Source organism: Emydura macquarii, unplaced genomic scaffold, assembly GCF_026122565.2.
Source record: "Emydura macquarii macquarii isolate MOO-44397 ecotype Brisbane River unplaced genomic scaffold, CSIRO-AGI_Emac_v2 contig_1451, whole genome shotgun sequence".
NCBI classification, from domain to species: Eukaryota; Metazoa; Chordata; order Testudines; family Chelidae; genus Emydura; species Emydura macquarii.
In genome coordinates this window covers 21922088-21939622 of record NW_027131588.1, presented here as the reverse complement: position 1 = coordinate 21939622, position 17535 = coordinate 21922088, and the positions used below count along the sequence as shown (strand labels likewise).

The window sequence follows — 17535 nt, the reverse complement described above, 5'->3', positions numbered from 1 at the left end:
CGCCAACCGCTCCTCTCTGTTGGTTGTCAGTCAAGGTTTCCCACGCCCAGTTCTTCTAGTGATCTCAGCTCTTACTGAATTTCAGCTTTCAGCTCATGGGAAATCCTTCTGCTGACACGGGAGCAATGTCCCTGCTTTTAGCAGAACAAAAGACTCCAAGAGAAATCATTAATCCTACCTTTTAGCAGTGGGAGGAGACAGTCAATCCATACCTGAGGGTAGCCCTTTGCCAGGGGTATTGCAATCTCAACAGGAGACTTCTCACCCTCTCCCTGCCGCCCTTACAATGCTGAAACATCCGTCTACCACCCTTCTTGGGCTCTGTTTAGATGAGTGAATTTTTTGTCAGAACAGGCTAAACACAGATCTGCTGCCATTTGTTCATACAATCGAAGGACAACATTTCATTACCCCTGCAGTTAACACAAAAGTGATTTGTAATACAATACCAGACATATTGACCATTTCCCATCATGCTCAGCATCTAGTGGGCTCATGCAATATGCTGAGTACTTAATTGTTCTCATGCAAATACAAAGCCCATGCAAATAAAGTGCCCCCCCTTTCAGCTGCTGAGCAGGGAGAGTGCCCCTCAGACACTCAGACCTTGCTTACAAATAAAATAATAATAATAAAAATAAATAGTAATCCCTCGGTCTTATATAGCACTTTTCATCAGTAGATCTCAAAGCATTTCACAAAGAAGGTATCATTATGATCATATCAGTATCAAAATTCCCATTTTACAGATGAGGAAACTGAGGCTGAGACAGGGAAAGTGACTTGTCCAAGGTCACCCAGCAGGCCAGTAGCAGAGCGGGGGATAGACCCCAGGTCTCCTGTGCGCCAATCTAGTGCTCTGACCACTTGGCCATAAAAAAGTTTAAGTTGTGTAAAACTGAAACGTTAAAACGCCATATTTGGTCCAAAGAAAAGGCTTCTCCCCCCAAGATCCCATATAACCACTCCCCAAACAGCTCAATGCCATGTTGACCCCCACTTCCACTTAAGAAGAGGCAGCCCCCTCTGAGCATGATCTGATGCATCCACTGGAGAAGTTACACGTTCCCCTAACTCCCTGGGGCTCAGTGGTCTGCCTCTGCAGCGTTCCTGGGCCCTACAGCCCAGGGAGTGAGAATGAATAATAGATAACAACTAATTGCACCGGTGTGAACATGCAGCAGAATTGACTCTCTAGGCTCTGTGAAAACTGCTGACATCATAAGCAATGAGAAAGCTGCTTGCGCCCCTGAGGTGAATTACTGCCTTGAATCCACTCCAGAGCTGCCAGTTACCCTCCATGGGATGGAACGCGCAGCTCATTAGGAAGGAGAAGCCCCACCTATATTGATTTCATCTGAAGAATGAAGACGGGTATTGAATTTAAGATGACAGCACTGCTGCCTTTAGCCATAACCCACACATTTATCATGGCGGTGCCATAGGTGCTGGACCTAGGAGTGCGGGGGGTGCTGCCACACCCCCTGGCTTGAAGTGGTTTCCATTATAGACAGGGCTTACAATTGGATGCAATGGCTCTCAGCACCCCACAGTTAGTGCACCCTTCAAAGAGAGGCTACCTTGGTGAGGAGACGCCCAGTCCTTCTGCCGTGCTCCACGGCCAGGCCACGCAGCCTGCAGGCCCACCCCGATGAGCGGCCCCGGGGGTGGGAAGTGGTGACAGCCACATTCTGCCAGCTGAAGGAGCGATTACTAGGATCACAAATAGCCAAGCGGCTCTCAGTTGATTATTGTTGGAGCCTCCCGCGTCATGGAGTCTCCCAACCTCATGGGCCTGTTTTCTCTCCTCTCCTTTCCCACATCTTTCAATCTCTCATGTTTTCTATTTTACATTGCGATGCTTCCTGGGGTGACCCAGGGCGGTGAAGCACGTCGCTGCCACCTGCCTTCAGCGTGAGGAAGCTTTGTCTGTCAGCTCCCCAACTCCACTGGCCAAGGGCAACATGAGCCCTTCCCTCTAGGCCTGACAGGCCCCACTGTCACGCTCTGCAGGTTAGCGATAGGCCCACTCCAGTCCTCGAGCCCTCTGAGCATCTCCCCAGCATCCTCGTCCAGTCCCTGGTCCACTGAACATCCACATTATTCACAGATTTGCTGCTCCCAAAGGAACAGCTCACCAGTTCCGCCTCAGATCATCGTTCCGCTCAACGCACGGCACTTAGATGTGTTCATCCTGAAATCAAGCATGAGTTCATTTCACAAAGCACAGAGATTCAAGTGGTAACCAGTAGAAGTATTGGAAACAAATGGTTACATAAAAAATAAAATCATAACATGCATTCTAGGGTCTAAACTTAATTAACGAGATACTCCCATGTCTTGCAGAGTACTGCTCGCCCAGAATCCTTGCTACGCTTTACAGCCAGGCTGACGGTGACTCTCCCTCCATGAAACTAGCTCGCCGTCAGTTTGCCTCCTTGGTGAAGGATTCGGTGTGTCCCCTTGCACTCCAGGATAAACCAGAACAATCCTTTGTCTGCATTCATAAACAGGTCTCGCCCCTGCTGTCTGTTTCTTCCGGTATACTTCCTCTCTTGTCGATATCACAAACTCTTAATTTGCATCTAGCTCAGTGTGCATTTTGTGATGCTGTACCTCAAAATAGCATCCTGGACCCCTATATTCACCAATGTGATAGGATCATGGTATGTTTTCTATAAATGCATGCCCTGTGACATGTAATTTTAAAAGTCTTGATCTGTTGAACATTAATATCCTGTTGAATTGTATGTACTATCATTGTTATGTGAAGTTAGGAAGCATTGCTACGTGTGTGTTACTGAAATATGTTGTGAAGTTGGGAGATGCCCACAGCCAGACTTTCAGTGGCAACAAAGAAGCACCTAGTAAGACAGATTTACATCAGGGCTAGACAGACGTGTTGATGGCCCATCATAGAAACATAGAAAATGAGGGTTGGAAGGGACCGCCGGAGGTCATCTAGTCCGACCCCTGCTCAAAGCAGGACCAACCCCAATTGAACTGGTCACAATATTCCAAATCTGGCCTCACCAGTGCCGAACAGAGGGGAATAATCACTTCCCTCAATCTGCTGGCAATTCTCCTACTAATGCAGCTCAATATGCTATTATCTTTCTTGGCAATAAGGGCACACTGTTGACTCCTATCCAGCTTCTGTGGCTGGGAGACCCTTCATGCAGTTTAGCCGGGCATGGGTCTCCACATGCTGACAGCTGAGTGACCACAGCACGTGGAGGGGCTGTCTGCTTGTCACCGGCGTAGCACGGGCTGAGACAGCCCAGGCTGGCGAGCTAAGGGGGCACAACGGTCCGACAGTTCCAGGCTGTACCCCGGGGTCCCGTCACAGGCACACCAAGCATAAATGGCCAGAGCCAGGGACCAATTCAGACTGGCAATGAGGCTTACATTTGTAGCTGTGGAGGTAATTAACCCTGGGAACAACTCGCAGGGATCACGGGGGATACTCCCTCACTGACCAGTAAAAGTCAGGATGGGACACTGCTCCCAACGCTCTGCTCTAGGAACGACCTGGGGCCGCTCTCTGGCCTGCGTGACATAGCAGCTCAGCCGGGATGAGCACAAGGGCGCCTTCGGCCTCGACTCCACCCATAAACCAGCATTGTAACGCAAGCGTGCACACGGCCTGGCGACAGGCGTGCCCACTGAACTGGGGGCCCATGCACGTGGCAAGGCCTGGTGTGACTGTCGCACGAGTGCCGGCTGCAACCTGGCCCTGGGGGTGCGCTGCCGTGTCTACGCTGCGGCCGGGCCGGGGTAAAGCCAGCCACGACTGTGCACCAGGGATTGCTAGGGCTGAGCCTGCATTAGTGGGCCTGGGAGGTCACAGGTCACAGCCAGGCCGTGCGCATCCCTGGTGCAGGGCGGCTCCCGCCACGTGCCTGTACAGCAGCGCCACGCGCCGGCCGAGCCGCAGAGCGCGGCTCTTAGCGCAGGCGCACACCGCCTCTTGCCCCGCCCCGCAGAAGAGGGCGGCAGCGGCTTCAGCGTGGCTAACGCGCATGCTCCGATGGCGGGTAGGGGCGCGCCTGCGCAAAAGAGGGAGGCCGCCGCGCCTCAAGCGACTCTCTCTCCCCTTCGCGCCTGCGCAGAGTTGAGGCCGCGGCGGTGATAGTGCGTGTGTTCCCGCTGGGGTACCGTAGAGGGGCCGGAACCCGGAAGGACGGTAGGGCGCGCGCACAGCGCTGGTTCTGGCCGCGGGAGCTGGAGCAGAGCCTGGCCCGCCGCCGCCGCCATGTTCCGGATCGAGGGGCTGGGGCCCAAGATGGACCCGGAGGAGCTGAAGCGGAAGATGCGGCAGGATGTTCTCAGCTCGGTCCGCACCTTCCTCCTCTACGTGGCGCTGCTGCGGATGAGTGAGTAGTGACGGGGGGAGGGGGGCGCGCGCGCTGCTCTCTCCCCCCCCCCCCCCCCCTCCGCACGCGGCTTCTTCGCCGCGAGCCGCCCCGCCCCCGTGAGTCGGCCCGGCCGGCGCGCGCTGCTCTCCTCAGCTCTCCTTCCCCTCCCCCCTCCGCCCCGTGACCCGGCCTTCGCGGCGGGCACGTGCCCGGGGCCTCTGCCCCCCCCTCCCCGGGGCGTAGCGAGCGGGGAGCGGCGGGGCGGGGCTACTCGTCCCTCCCCTCCCCCACGCCTCGGGTTGGACGGGCCGGGCCGGGCCAACTCTTGCAAAAAGCGCGGGCTGCGCTGGGGCCGGGCTTCCCCCCTCGCCCACGAGGGACCCGCTTGGCTGCGCGAAAACCCGAACCCGGGGAAGTCTGCCCCGCCGGCCCGGTTTGCAGACGGGTCTGAAGTTGTCCGGGCTGGGGAGGCAGACGAGCGCGGGGCAGTCGGTGCATCCCGGGGGCGGGGTTGGAACCTGCCCCTGCAGGGCGTGGCAGCGCGGGCCCGCCCCAGTGGGGCTCCACGCGAGAGCGCTGCCGGGGGGTGGTTCTGCCGGGTCTCCCTGCCCCACCGCTCCCAGCACGCGCCTGCTGCGGGCTGAGGTTCTCCTGGTGCCTCTCTGGCTTGCAGAGCTCGGGATAGCCGCTCCCGTGCTGCCTGCTCGAACCCGGGTTCAGCGATCGAGTTAAACTGTGACCTTACGAGCTGTGCTCGTCCTGCTGGACTTGTACTTCTGCGAGCTCGCAAGCCATTAAGTCCCCCCACCCCCGGCAGGGTTAAGGAAGTAGGAGTGAGGCCCACCAAAAGTTTCAGGAGTGCATCCCTCTCCGTTAGAGTATCGCATTTGCCAAAGAGCGGATTCATTACCACTTGTCCACAAAGCAAAGCGAGTCTGACATACATACCGTGTACTACAAGGGCAAGAAAACGCACCAGCATAATCCTGTCTTGCTGTGTGCATTGTATGGTCATGGAAGGCATTGGTGCGTACAGGCAGTTAGTTGAGTTAGGATCCTTTAAATGTTCACCATACATGTAATTAGGTGGGTAAAGGAATATTTGTATAGGAAGACATGCTACTATCCTCTTTAAAGATGACCTGCAAAGGAAGAAGTAGGTTGATGCCTTTGTCTGCTTCTTTATGATGAACAAAGGCCTGGGTGGATTGACTTCTTTTGCTTGTTTGGTTTTTTTACCTTAGAAATAACAGAAATGTCCCTTTTTTGTTGGGGACCACAAAAGAAGACTGGAAGCTGCTCAGTCCCTGAAGCTGGTCCATGCACTCAGTGGGGTTCTGTGCAGATGCAGGGATCTGCTTGCAGAGCAGCTTGCAGGATCAGGGCCTTACCCCTTCACTGAAGATGCAGCAATGTTGAAACTGACGGATTTCCTCCCAACTGAGTTAAAAAGAGGTTAACAAGCACATCTAACAATCTAAATAAAAATTACTCCTCTTCATTCAGGTCAGATCTGCACTAGAAACTTGCTTTATGGGTTTGACCTTTTAATACAGCAAAAATCGTTTGCTTGGGTAGCTTATTTTGTTCAGGGAACAAATATAAGCTGTACTTGCAAAAGCACGTTTTTGCTGGCATAAACTGTGTCTGCACTTAGGAGGGTTTGCCAGTATAGCAGTGTATTTGCCAAACCCTTTCTAATGTATACATACCCAAGTCTCACTTCCTTGGCACTGTAACTTCATTTTCCTGCCAACTCTTCCAGAAAGCCGTCGAGTATAGATAAATCTGAATTTATAATGTAAAAAGGCAAGCAAAATCCTTCTAACTACCAAGCCTTCTTCATACACCATAAGAAGCCAATGGGGGTGCGATGGGGGGAACACACCCATTTTTTTTCTTTGCAGGTTACCTTTCAAGATCTTGCTTCAGATTCTTGCTCATTTGTTGCTCAGGTTTTTGTTTTGCTTGATGAGAGATCAAATCAATTTGTGGACAAACAACAGGTTTAGTTTTTCCCTTGTGATATGCAGAGCAAATTGTATGCTTAAAACAACTTCTAATTCTGTTTAATTGAACTAAAATCTACAACTTGATTGTATGTTTTTTTGCAGCTCCATACATCTTAAAGAAGTTGGATAGTATATGAATATGGAAGAGCTGTAAAGACTGGATACATGGAAACACAAAGGACTGTGACTGCTTTTCTCTCAATAAATGAAGTCAAAAGGCAGACTTCACATACTGAATGGATCTAAAAATTTCATCTAAGTATATTTCACTGTGAGAGCAGTGGCCTAGCTGGAAGTATGGGAAATTGTTATTGTCGTTGGGATTGACTTCAAGTCATGTAATGCTCCCATATGGCTGCATACATCTATATTTGTGCTGGTACAGCCCTTATCTTGTGTCCAGAAATTGTATCAAACGACATTTTTGTAAGAAATATGAAGTGCAAACAAATTTCTTTGTTCTGGAGCTACCTCTGAAATACCACAGTGCTATGGCTATCAATCTTATTGAACCTTTCTCAGTGCAAAGAATGAAGTTGTTTGGATCCCTGAACTCCATCTAAGAAACTGTTAACCTGAATCCACTTCACTGATGTTTTTGTTGAAATAAAATGGAATGGCAATTCAGTAATTTCAGGCCCAGTTCTCTTATTGCTTTATTTTTAATAAATTTACAGTAGAAGGCTTGGGGGATCTTTTTACTCCCTTCCCGTCACCAGAGTCCTCTTCTTTGAATGTATTTCTTGTGTGGGGATTAGGAAAAGAAGAGCTACCACTGCACCCTTTAAGCTCATGCCCTGAAAAGTTTACAGTCGAAATAGACAAGATAGATAAAAGGTTGATGGGGAAATAGTGGCATAAAGAAGGAAAGTCATCCAGGGTCACCCAAAAAGTGAGTGGCACAGCTGGGCTGAGAAGCCAGGTGTTAAGGTATAAATATATAGTTTGTTTGTATAAGTATTTAAGCCTGTGTATTTGCCTGAGCTGGTATTCTGGGCCTGCTTTTGGCATCTGCGCCTGCCTGAAAGCTAAAGTCTCTGAGATGCACATGTTAGCAAAGAATAAAGACATAGTGTGTTCCTTTTACCTGCCTGCAATTAGATGGGTTTTTTATTACTGTAAAAAAAAAAAAAATTTAGTTAATGTTTCAAGGCATAGTGAAGGTGTAATGAGGGAAAGTTCTGACTCCTCTTCAAGACAGACACCAGAGCAAGGCCAAGCAACCAGCTGGGAAAGCAAGGGCGGTGTTAAAAAGAAACATGAACCTAGGACCATACATTGACCATAGCCAAGAGGTGACCCTGCTCCCTGTCCCTCCCATGGGGTACAAAAGGGGTTGTATTAAACCCCCCAGACCCTCCAAAATGGAACATGACCATATATTGGAAAGGGTGGTACTTGGGGAGGAGGAGGGCTGGCTGCAGGTATAATTAAGGGTACCAAGGAGGAGGTGTGGGGTTTTGTCCATCAGGGGAAGAAGGAGTCCTAGGAGCCTCTAGAACTGGGAGAGGGGAGGGAAACCCTTATTGGCGTATAGAGGAAATCAGCCTGACTGACATGAAGGGCTTGGAGGTAGGGTTATGGTTTTAAGCCTGTCAGTGTAACCCCAATAAACCCATTGTGGAGTGCCTGCAGATTGGACTCTGGACTGTTGCTTTCCAGCAACCTGTCTGGGAACTGAGAGGGGACAGGGTGGGACTGTGGTGTGTCAGTTCATAAATCATTTATCCAGCAAGTGCTGCCTCCGGTTTGAATTACGATTTCCTCAAACTTACCTGTTCCAAATGACTCAGTAAAGCTTCCACATGCCATTTGCTCAGCTCTTGTGCCATGTCTTTCGCATCCCCATAATACTTGATGCTTCCTAGTCCACTGGCACTTTTCTAAAACCAAGAACCCAGCCTCCCACCTCTAGTTGGGTATCTTGCTGCAGTGCCTCTTTCTAGCACAGAGAAGAAAATGCTGAATCCTAGGCGGGTAGAAGGAAGAAAATGCACCTGTCCAGCTGGCAGGCCGCTTGCAGAGGGCATCAGCCCCACGTTGCGTTGGGCTGGTTTTCAGATGACAGGCACGCTGCACGGGCAACAGCTTGTTCCTTTCTCCCAAGGCATGGTAACATCAGGCTGAAATGTTGGTTCCTTTGTGTTGGCAACCCTAAGGGTGGCTGCGTTTTCCTAGACCACTTCCTCAGCAAGGAGCCTTTTCCCAAGGGCAGCCTGGCGTCGGTTCCTGGAGTGGGACCAGATTAGCGACAGCCACTTTATACCGGCTGTAAGCTCACAATGCTGAGTTGAGCTGCTGCGGGACCCAGAACGGAGAGTCAGGAATTCTACTCTGTCCTGAGACCAACCGAGTCCCCATGGGCCAGATTTTTATGAAAATTCCACTTGACGCCTAAATACCTTTGAACAGCTGATCCTGTGGGACTCAGACTCAAGCCTCTGCACACACACAGCTCCTGCTACCTGCGTAACTCTAGGCCTATTAGCGCGATGGCAATCCTGGAAAGGCGGAACTAGGTTCAATTGGTAACTGAAGGATAGAAATGCTGTTAATGCCAGTCCAACATAGTTTTATGGAGCACAGGACTTGTCAAACAAACCTGACTTTGATGAAATTACGAGTGTGGTTGATACGGGTAACTGTGTAGATATAACACGCTTAGATTTTGAATGTTTGAGTCTGTACTGCAGGAGATTGATTACAATTCGCACTATCCAATATCAGAGCAGATGTTCTATGGATTAAGAACTGGCGATCTGACTGATCTCAAAAAGCAGTCATAAAGGGGCTGTTCCTATTGGGGTTCTGTAGGATCATCAGTGATCACAGTAAATATAAAGTCGCTGGTGATAAAATGGGCAGATGACCCGAAGAGTAGCAGAGAGGTAAGTGATGAGGACAGGGCAGTCATACAGAGCAGTCGGCGTCGCTTGGTAAGCTGGGGCCATTCAAACAAAATATACTTTAATGCAGTCAAATGCAAAGTTACAGATCTAGGAATAAGGGCTACAGGCCATCCCGACAGAAAGGAGGACTACCCCAGAAAGCAATGAGTCTGAGAAGGTTTTAGTTGTGGTGGGTAAACAGCTGAGCATGAAGTCCCAGTGCGATGCTGTGGCAAAATCCCGACTGGCGAATGGAAGAGCAGAGCCACAATCAACAAGTTCCTGTTGTGACCAACCATCACTGGTGCCTTCCTATGCTGTGCACAGAGGGCAATTTCCTTCAAATGAAGGGAATTATTTTTTCCCCCTTTGGCTGCTCGTTTTTTGTTTTTGTTTTTGTTTTTTTACGTTGCAAGTGGCATGAACAACGTCCTTTTGGAAAATAGCCGTGTAGATGGGGAGGCATGGCTTGGGCCGGTATGTGTATGGTATGTACTCTGGGTACATACCCAGACCCTTCATGCATGTCTTTAACTCTGCTTGCCCAATCCAGGCCTCACCCTCTACACTGCTATTTATACCCATGCCAAGGGGCTATGAATGTATTTATACTACATGGCACCGAAAGAATCCTGTCGGGCCGGGGCACCCGAAATAAAAGGGTATTTTACTAGTGCAGGCAGGAAAGGGAAAGGTTGTAAATCCCCTAGGTATCGTTCAAAGTGAGCCAGGGCAGTTCTTGTTTGGGCCCCTGGGGGCAGCCTAATCGAGGGTTAGTGCCTGAGGTGCCCTCTCCTGTCCAATCTCTATTCAAGCCAGTAGGCACTTGCAGATTTCTGGGCCAGGATCAGTTGGTATCTCTCATTGGGGGCCCTCTCTCCCGGCTCTTCGCCCAGCCTCTGCTATTTCCCATAAGTCCCACACAGACCTGGTCCTGGCTGCACCTCCGACATCACATCCTGCTCCATAGCGGTTCCCTGCCTTCTGCCGCAGCCTGCTCTGTACACAGTTCTCCTGGCATTTCTCTTGCCTGCAGCCAGGCTGCTGCTGCTTCTGTTGGGTGTCCATGGATCCTCAAAGAGGGGCAAAGTATGCATGTCCCAAGGAGAAGGAGGGCACCCTTGCGCTAATGAAATCTTTAGCCTCTTGGAACGGTCAGTCCATTCTGACTCGTACATAACTAAGCTCAAATGCTGTCCTTTCTCAGTTTTGTCTGGACAGCACGAAGTATCGCTGCACTTCTTTACAGCTCATGTCACATGATACTACGACACGATTTGCCTCCCCTCATGGTGAGAAACGTCATGTTGAAAGGTGACCCCATGTTTCCAATGGCTTTTTATCTTCACACAAAGAATTTCCTGGTGCACCGTCAGGAATTTGTGTCTGAAACACTAGAAACGCTCCACGGAGAACGAAATGAAAAATATACCCATTTCCTTGGGCAGGGAAGAGGTATTGAGCAGCCTCTACAAGCAAGTTTCTCTTGGGTCTCGTGAGTACTGCACAGGTCACATTATGATGCTGTGGCCATTTAGGTGAGAAGCCTGGTGGGGTGGGGGTAGGGGAATGTTGACCTAACAGGCTTGAAAGATCACGCGGATCACAACGAATCAATTCAGAGTCAGTGTAGACATGCCCCTGATTCAGGACTGTTTTGCAGTCAATGTAAGAAACCAAAACGGACAAACCGTGCTGTTAGCACCACAATCGGAAGGATTTGGTTGCCGGAACAAAGCTGTTGTTGTTTCTTTGGTAATGACCGTGGAGTGCTCCCAGCAGAGCAAGCAGGGCCCTTTGTGAGCAGTCTGGACCCCTCTTTGAAAAGATTTGCAGCCCAGACCCCGTTTCAGAGTCACCAGTTTTCTATTGTTCAGTCGCCATCTTTACCATACAAATGTTTCGGCAACGTTACCCTAGGCGTCCTGCCATGCATAGCCTGTTTCCACAGGGGCGGTGCTCCGACCATTCCGTTGAGAGATGCCGTGTCATGGGAGTGGTAAGAGCTCAGGCCGGATTGAGCCATCAGACAACAGTGATCACATTCTGCGCACCAGTAGTTCTGACATGAAAGTGCCCGGAGCTGAATGTCGATGCCAGGTTGCTGAGGAAACACCAGCATTTTCTCTGCCTCTGATCTGAGATGATTTCCTTGCCGATACTAAAACGATGCGAGCAATTTAGACCATATATCAGGTTAATGCACTTTTTTAGCATGTCTCCTTACCCTCGGGGGCTCCAGTGCGTAATCTGATTCTCATTTCTCTCAACTGGGCTTGTGCCACCGTCAGAAGAATATGGCAGCCAGGGGCTACGATCTGGTGACTCAGCATTTAACGGCCTAATTCAATATTTGATGAGTATTTCTTTTACATCTGAGCATTCATCAATATCAGGGCATCTCTGAGACTGCACCACAAGTCACCATTAGGAGCTAGTGTTCAGAACGTCAGTGTAGTTTAACATTCATAGATAAGGCCAGAAGGGACCGTTAGATCATTAAGCCTGACCTCCTGTATAAAAGGCAAGATAATTTCACCCAGTAACCCCGGTCTTGAGCCCCATAATGCATTTAATCAAAGCAGATCTTCCAGAAAGGCAGCCAGTGTTGATCTGAAGAGTTCAAGAGATGAAGAATCCACCCCTTCCCTTGGGAGGTTGCTCCAATGATTAATCAGCCTCACTATGAAAAATGTGTGCCTTATTTTCTAATTTGAATATGTCTGCTTTCAGCTTCCAGACACTGCTTCTTCTTATGTCTTTTGCTGCTAGATTAAAGAGCCCTGTAATATCTGGGCTTTTCTCCCCATGAAGGTAAGTATTCACCGTCTTTAAGACACCTCTCAATCTTTTTGAGAAACTAAACAGATTGAGCTCTTTGACTCCCTCACTTTAAGGGCATTTTCGCCAACCTTCCTCGAATAATTTTTGTGGCTCTTTTGTGCATCCTTTTCAGTGTTTCTAAATCCTGTTTAAAATGGAGATGCAGTATTCCAATATCACACTCACCAGTGTTGTAAAATCACTGCTCCTGGTCATTCCTCCCCTGTGTATACATCCAAGGATCTCATCGACCCTTTTTGCCACAACATTGCCCAGTTGCTTGTTCACTGTGCCCTTAAATCCTTTTCGGAGTCATTGCTTTCCAGGATACAGTCCCCATGCTGCAGTTATGGTTGGCATTCCTTGTTCCTAGATATATCACTGTGCATTCAGCTGTATTAAAACTCAGTGTGTTTCTCTGAAAGGGACCAGTTTACCAAGTGATGCAGACAGCTCTGTATGACTGCCCGGCCATTATTTACCACTCCGCCAATCTTTGCGTCAGCCGCAAATTTGATCAGCAGTGATTTTAAAGTTACTTCCAGATCACTGATGAAAATATTGAATAGCATCAGGTTTGGTACTGATTTCTGCAGAATCCCACTAGAAACACCCCCATTTGATGATTCCCCGTTGACAGCTACTTAGAGATTTGTCGGTAAGCCAGCTCTTAATCCCTTTAATGTGTGCTTTATTGATACAGTCTCATACTAATTTTTTAATCAGATGTTGTGCAGTAAAGTCAAATACCTTACAAAAGTCTAGGTTTATTACGTCTACATAGTTACCTTTATCAACCAAACTTGTGATTGCAAAAAATGATATCAGGTTTGACAAGACCAATTTTCCATAAAACCATATTGACTGTCATTAATGATGTTCCTTTCTTTCAATTCTTCAAGCAGCTGAATTCCATGTCAACGTTTCTGTTATTTTGACTTGGATTGATGCCAGGGTAACTGGCCCATGGTTAGTTGGGTCAACTTACTTGCATTTTTAAACACAGGCACATTAGCACTCTTCCACTCTTGGGGAATTTTCCCCAGTATTCTCTTAGATGCAAGTTATCACAGTCTGCTGATTTAAAAATGTTTATCCCTAGATGCTGTTTAATATCCTCACTTACTAATGGACTAGAAAATACTTCATCATCCTCATCTAGGCAGAAGTGTTCAATAAATATTTCTGGTCCGTAGGCCGCATCAACAATTCTACCATCGCCATCTAGTGATGGGCCTGAACCATTACTAGGGTTTCTTTTGTTCCCAATAGACTTTAAAAAATCCTCAGTGTCCTGAGACCTGCCAGCCATAGATTTCTTTGATGTCTTTATCTCCCCTTATCAATGTTCTTCATTTTATAATTTCTAGTTTATATTGATTGCTGTCTGCTTCCCCTTTTCTTCTACGTTATAGGTTGCTTTTTTGTGTCTAACTGCTGCCTTTGCTCCATCACTGAATTGGATTGGGCTGTTAGCCTAAGTTGCTTTCTTGACTGTGGAGTCATGGCTTTTTTGGCCATTTAATAAGAACTCTCAATTTTCACTCACATCTCTAAGTTTTCCCTCCCAATCAATTTCTCTCAGATTTTCATCAGATTTGGGGAATTTGCCGTCTTGAAGCTCCGAGTATACTTATTACTGGTTGGGACTGTCCTCTCTTTGCCCATATTGAATGTAATCGCATTTGATCACTGGTCCCTAGACAACCACCAGATTCCAATTCAGTGGTTAATTCATCTTTATTCATCTTAGTGACGTCCAGAATAGAATTCTTGTGTGGGCTGCAATACCTTCGGTGTTAAAAAATTGTCTGTAATTTTTAGAAACCAAAGTTATTCTACAACTGGCTGCAATCAAGACTTAGCTGAAGAAGGCTAGTGCCAGCAGACAATGGGGATATCCAGATCATTGGAGAAGTTTGAAAGGTGGCACAAGTTCCTTATTCTCTGATGATCGTTTAAAGAGGTCAGCCTTGACTGGTGTCTTTCAGCTTTCTTGCACACCACTCAATGCTCTCAAGGTTGCCGATATAACTGTAAACACTGGGAGCTCTATATCTTATACGCAAAGGGCAAATTTTAGTTTAACGATTTAGAGAGACTTGAGTTCCATCTGCAATCCCCCTGGTGAATACCTTTTATCCCTTGTCCCTTGACATTTAGGTGTGTTGTGTCCCCACGAAAGGTCTGAGATCATAGGGAATAATTTCCCTTTACATCTTTCTATGGAAATGATTGTGCCTCACAGTTTCCCAAAGCTCTGGAGGACATTAGGCTTGCCTGTTGGTTGGGTACATATCAGAGATGTTATTTTCTGAATCCGCAGAATGTGGCCAGAATTCTATGCAAACATCGCCTCTCCTGCCTTCATTAATCCATCTTTGCTTCCATATAAACACCCCTTGGCACAAATATAGCTTTCCAGCAAATTGAAAAACAAGTGTGCAGAAGAACAGTTTGCAATTGCCCCTCCAGACTGTAGAAGGTTTTTAAAAAAGTTAGTGGATGGTGGTGTTTTTATCTGAAAAATGGTGTGAGTTCTGCACCTTTTCACAGAGACGCTCATCATAAGCCATGTAAGTTGCTCATAATAAATTTGAGCATGGGCTGCCGAGTGCTTGGCCGTCATTTTCATTGTCCCAGGGTGGCTGTGGGGGAATGATAGGGAGCTAGCTGTTTTATAGGTTACCTCATTCTTTGAAGTTGATTATGTTTTATAGCTCTGGTATGCCTTGGGCGTGGTGGTGGTGTAGGATTGAACTAGGAAAACACAGCTGCATTTCCCCACAGTTGCTCACGGGAGAGGGAAACTTTTGCAGGCCTTTTAATTTCATGGCGTACCTCGTGGAGTGTTATAACTGTATGCGATTGCTGACATCTGGTGGCTCTTTGCAAGTATGATACTGAACTGCAACAGGAGCTTTGCACACAGTCGCTGGCATTTCTAGAGTTCTGCAGCTCTAACTGGAAGTCACATGGCTGACGGTCTTACTACGACAGCCTCATGCTGTGCATTACTGGTGACCACTATTGGGCAGTTAGTTTATCTGTGCCTCAGTAGTTCAAATGATTCCTTCCAACATGCACTACATTGCACCTGTCAACACAACGTCATCTGCCTCTGTGTTCTTCTGAGACACAAGGTGGGTGAACTAATACCTTTTATTCATCATTCACATAAAATGTTAGATCCACATCCCACTTCAAATGCTCCATGTGCAATTTTACCAACCAGGGAAGGGATGCTGCTGTGTCTGAGAGTCAGAAATATACAGGTGTCTCAGGTAAGATCACTAGCCATGAAGGTAGAATTATATATATATATATATATAATATATATATGAGGCAGTTCTCAGCTAGGGAAGTCGGTTTCATATGTGACCAAAGCCAAAGGGATACCCAGTGGGAAGAGGGGAGAACAAAACGCTATCTCCCTGGTAAACAGTGCAGAGGACAATAGCTATAGTGGCCATAGCAATGGAGTAGATAGAGGCAAATCAAAAGAGAATAGCGTCTTCTCTACCACAATTATTTAGCTTATAAAACTACCCAGTAGGAATAGGCCTGACCTGCAGATCTTTAGTCTTTTGTCAATGGGGGGTACTGCCTGCTCAGATCCTGCAGTGCCCACAACAGGTTCCTGGACTCTTAGTCCTTAGACATGTCGAGCCAAGAATGTTTTAATTTTGGCAAAATCTGTGGTATCCATCAACATAGCATTCAACTGCATAGCAATAATATCAGGGTGGAGATTAGCTTTTAACAGCATAGTCCCGTAGGAACTCTTCTTGTGGAGATGCAACAGGACCACTTTAGAACCTACTGTCCCAGGGTCTTTTTGGTTGCTTAAAAAAATGGTTCTGGGCTGGAATGAGTTAATGATAGTGAGTCACTGGTCTGATTTCGTGGTTCTCAACTGTAACACTGGCTGCTTTTCTTGGGAAGGCTTTTATTGGTTACAGCGCTGTCCCCGGCTGTCCCAGCTTTTACCCCCGCCCCTGCACTGAGCCAGTGACCGCTGGGCCTCCAGCACCTCTGGGAACAGAGACGTCCTGGGAGCTCCCTCCAGTGGGCAGGTCCTGAAGGGCCCCAACCCTAGAGGCCCAGATCTGTCTGGGTGGTGGGGGCCGGGACCAGGTGGGGAAGACCGGGATGAGCCAGGCAGGCAGCTGGGCTCATTCGGGAGTGTTACCGGCCGCCAGGCGCTCACGTCTGGCCCAGCCCCTACGCTGCACGCGTAGCTCCGAAACCCAGCGCTGCAGCCCACGGCTCAGCCCCCAGCAGCAGCATCCCCGTGCCCAGACTTTTCGAGCCAGGGCCTGGCAGGGTCGCCCTGCCCCCCCGTGGGGTTTCTCTGTGGGGCTGCCCCACACGGACAGCATGCACCCGGCACGTGGGGACCAGGATGCCCGCACGAGAATGAAGCAGCACAGTGCCTGCGTCCCTCCCCCCATGCAGGGGACTAGTGCACGTATTTCCCCTCCTACATGCACACTACAACTGCCCCTAGCCCCAAGATCGCTCCCCAGGCAGGACATCGGCTCCCTGTTGCCAAGGGGTGGAGCCACCTCCACTGCTGGCTCCGCCTAGCACTGCCTGAGGCCCCGCCCCTCCCCTAGTGGACAGAGTGGGAGGAGCCTGAGGCCTACTCGGGGCTGACCTCCCCCCCAAGCCGTGCATGTGGTATGCTGATGAGTGGGAGATGGGAGGGCACAATGATCCCATGGCAGGCCCCACCCCTGGCTCTAAGGGGTGGAGCCGGCCCTAGGGTGGGAGGGGTGTGTGGCCCCATGGTAGAGGCCGGGGTGGGGAGGTGAATGGCTGGTTTGGAGGGGTGCATGGGTCCCGTGGTGGCGGCTGGGCATAGTGACCCCCTCCCCAGCTGCCACCACAGGGGGATGCCCACAGGCGAGGGAAGGACCCTTCCTGCCGCAGCCACAGCTGACTTGTCGGAGCGTGTTCTGGACACCACCCCTCTACACACCCTTGGTGGCTCCTGCCATATGTGGCGTTCTTCCAAGAACTCCACCTCGTGGAGACCTCTCTCTCCAGGAACTTCAGCCTCCATTTAAAATGACGTTTTCTAGCCCGGATGGTTGTGGAGAAAAGGCTGACGACGTGACGCGAGCGCCCCCAACGGCTCGAAATCCAGCTCGCAAATGGAAAAGACCCAACTTATATTTTTTTTTAAAAAAAAAAAAAGAGAGAGAGTTATGATTTTGTAAGTCACCCTCATGCGTTTTGGAGCATTTGGGGTTGACAGTACTGCTGTCGGGGCTGGCTTCGAGGATTTTTAAAACCCCGGCGCACACAGAACGGTGACACCCGTCCTGGTTTACAGCATCAGCACGCAGCCCATGCATCATTTACACTAGACTTCCCCCGTGTACAGCACTGATTTCAGGCATGACGTAACTCTCACGGGGGGCATTACTCTAGCGCAGAACCTCTGCA

At 49.1% G+C, this 17535-nt stretch overlaps 1 protein-coding gene across 1 annotated transcript; it reads left to right on the top strand.

Moving 5' to 3' along the window:
* The first annotated feature begins 4131 nt into the window (after positions 1 to 4131).
* On the top strand, positions 4132 to 7001 carry TOMM5 (translocase of outer mitochondrial membrane 5). The gene is made up of 2 exons (XM_067553464.1): positions 4132 to 4376; positions 6473 to 7001. Exons 1-2 carry the CDS (start codon positions 4256 to 4258, stop codon positions 6505 to 6507), a joined length of 156 nt encoding a protein of 51 aa, XP_067409565.1. The 5' UTR covers positions 4132 to 4255; the 3' UTR covers positions 6508 to 7001.
* Positions 7002 to 17535: the final 10534 nt, after the last annotated feature.

Bases quoted from the DNA above. Each gene is read 5' to 3' on its own strand.
- TOMM5 (XM_067553464.1), top strand. From the start codon at position 4,256: ATGTTCCGGATCGAGGGGCTGGGGCCCAAGATGGACCCGGAGGAGCTG. The intron at 4,377-6,472 runs GTGAGTAGTGAC...GTTTTTTTGCAG, and splicing joins CGTGGCGCTGCTGCGGATGA to CTCCATACATCTTAAAGAAG.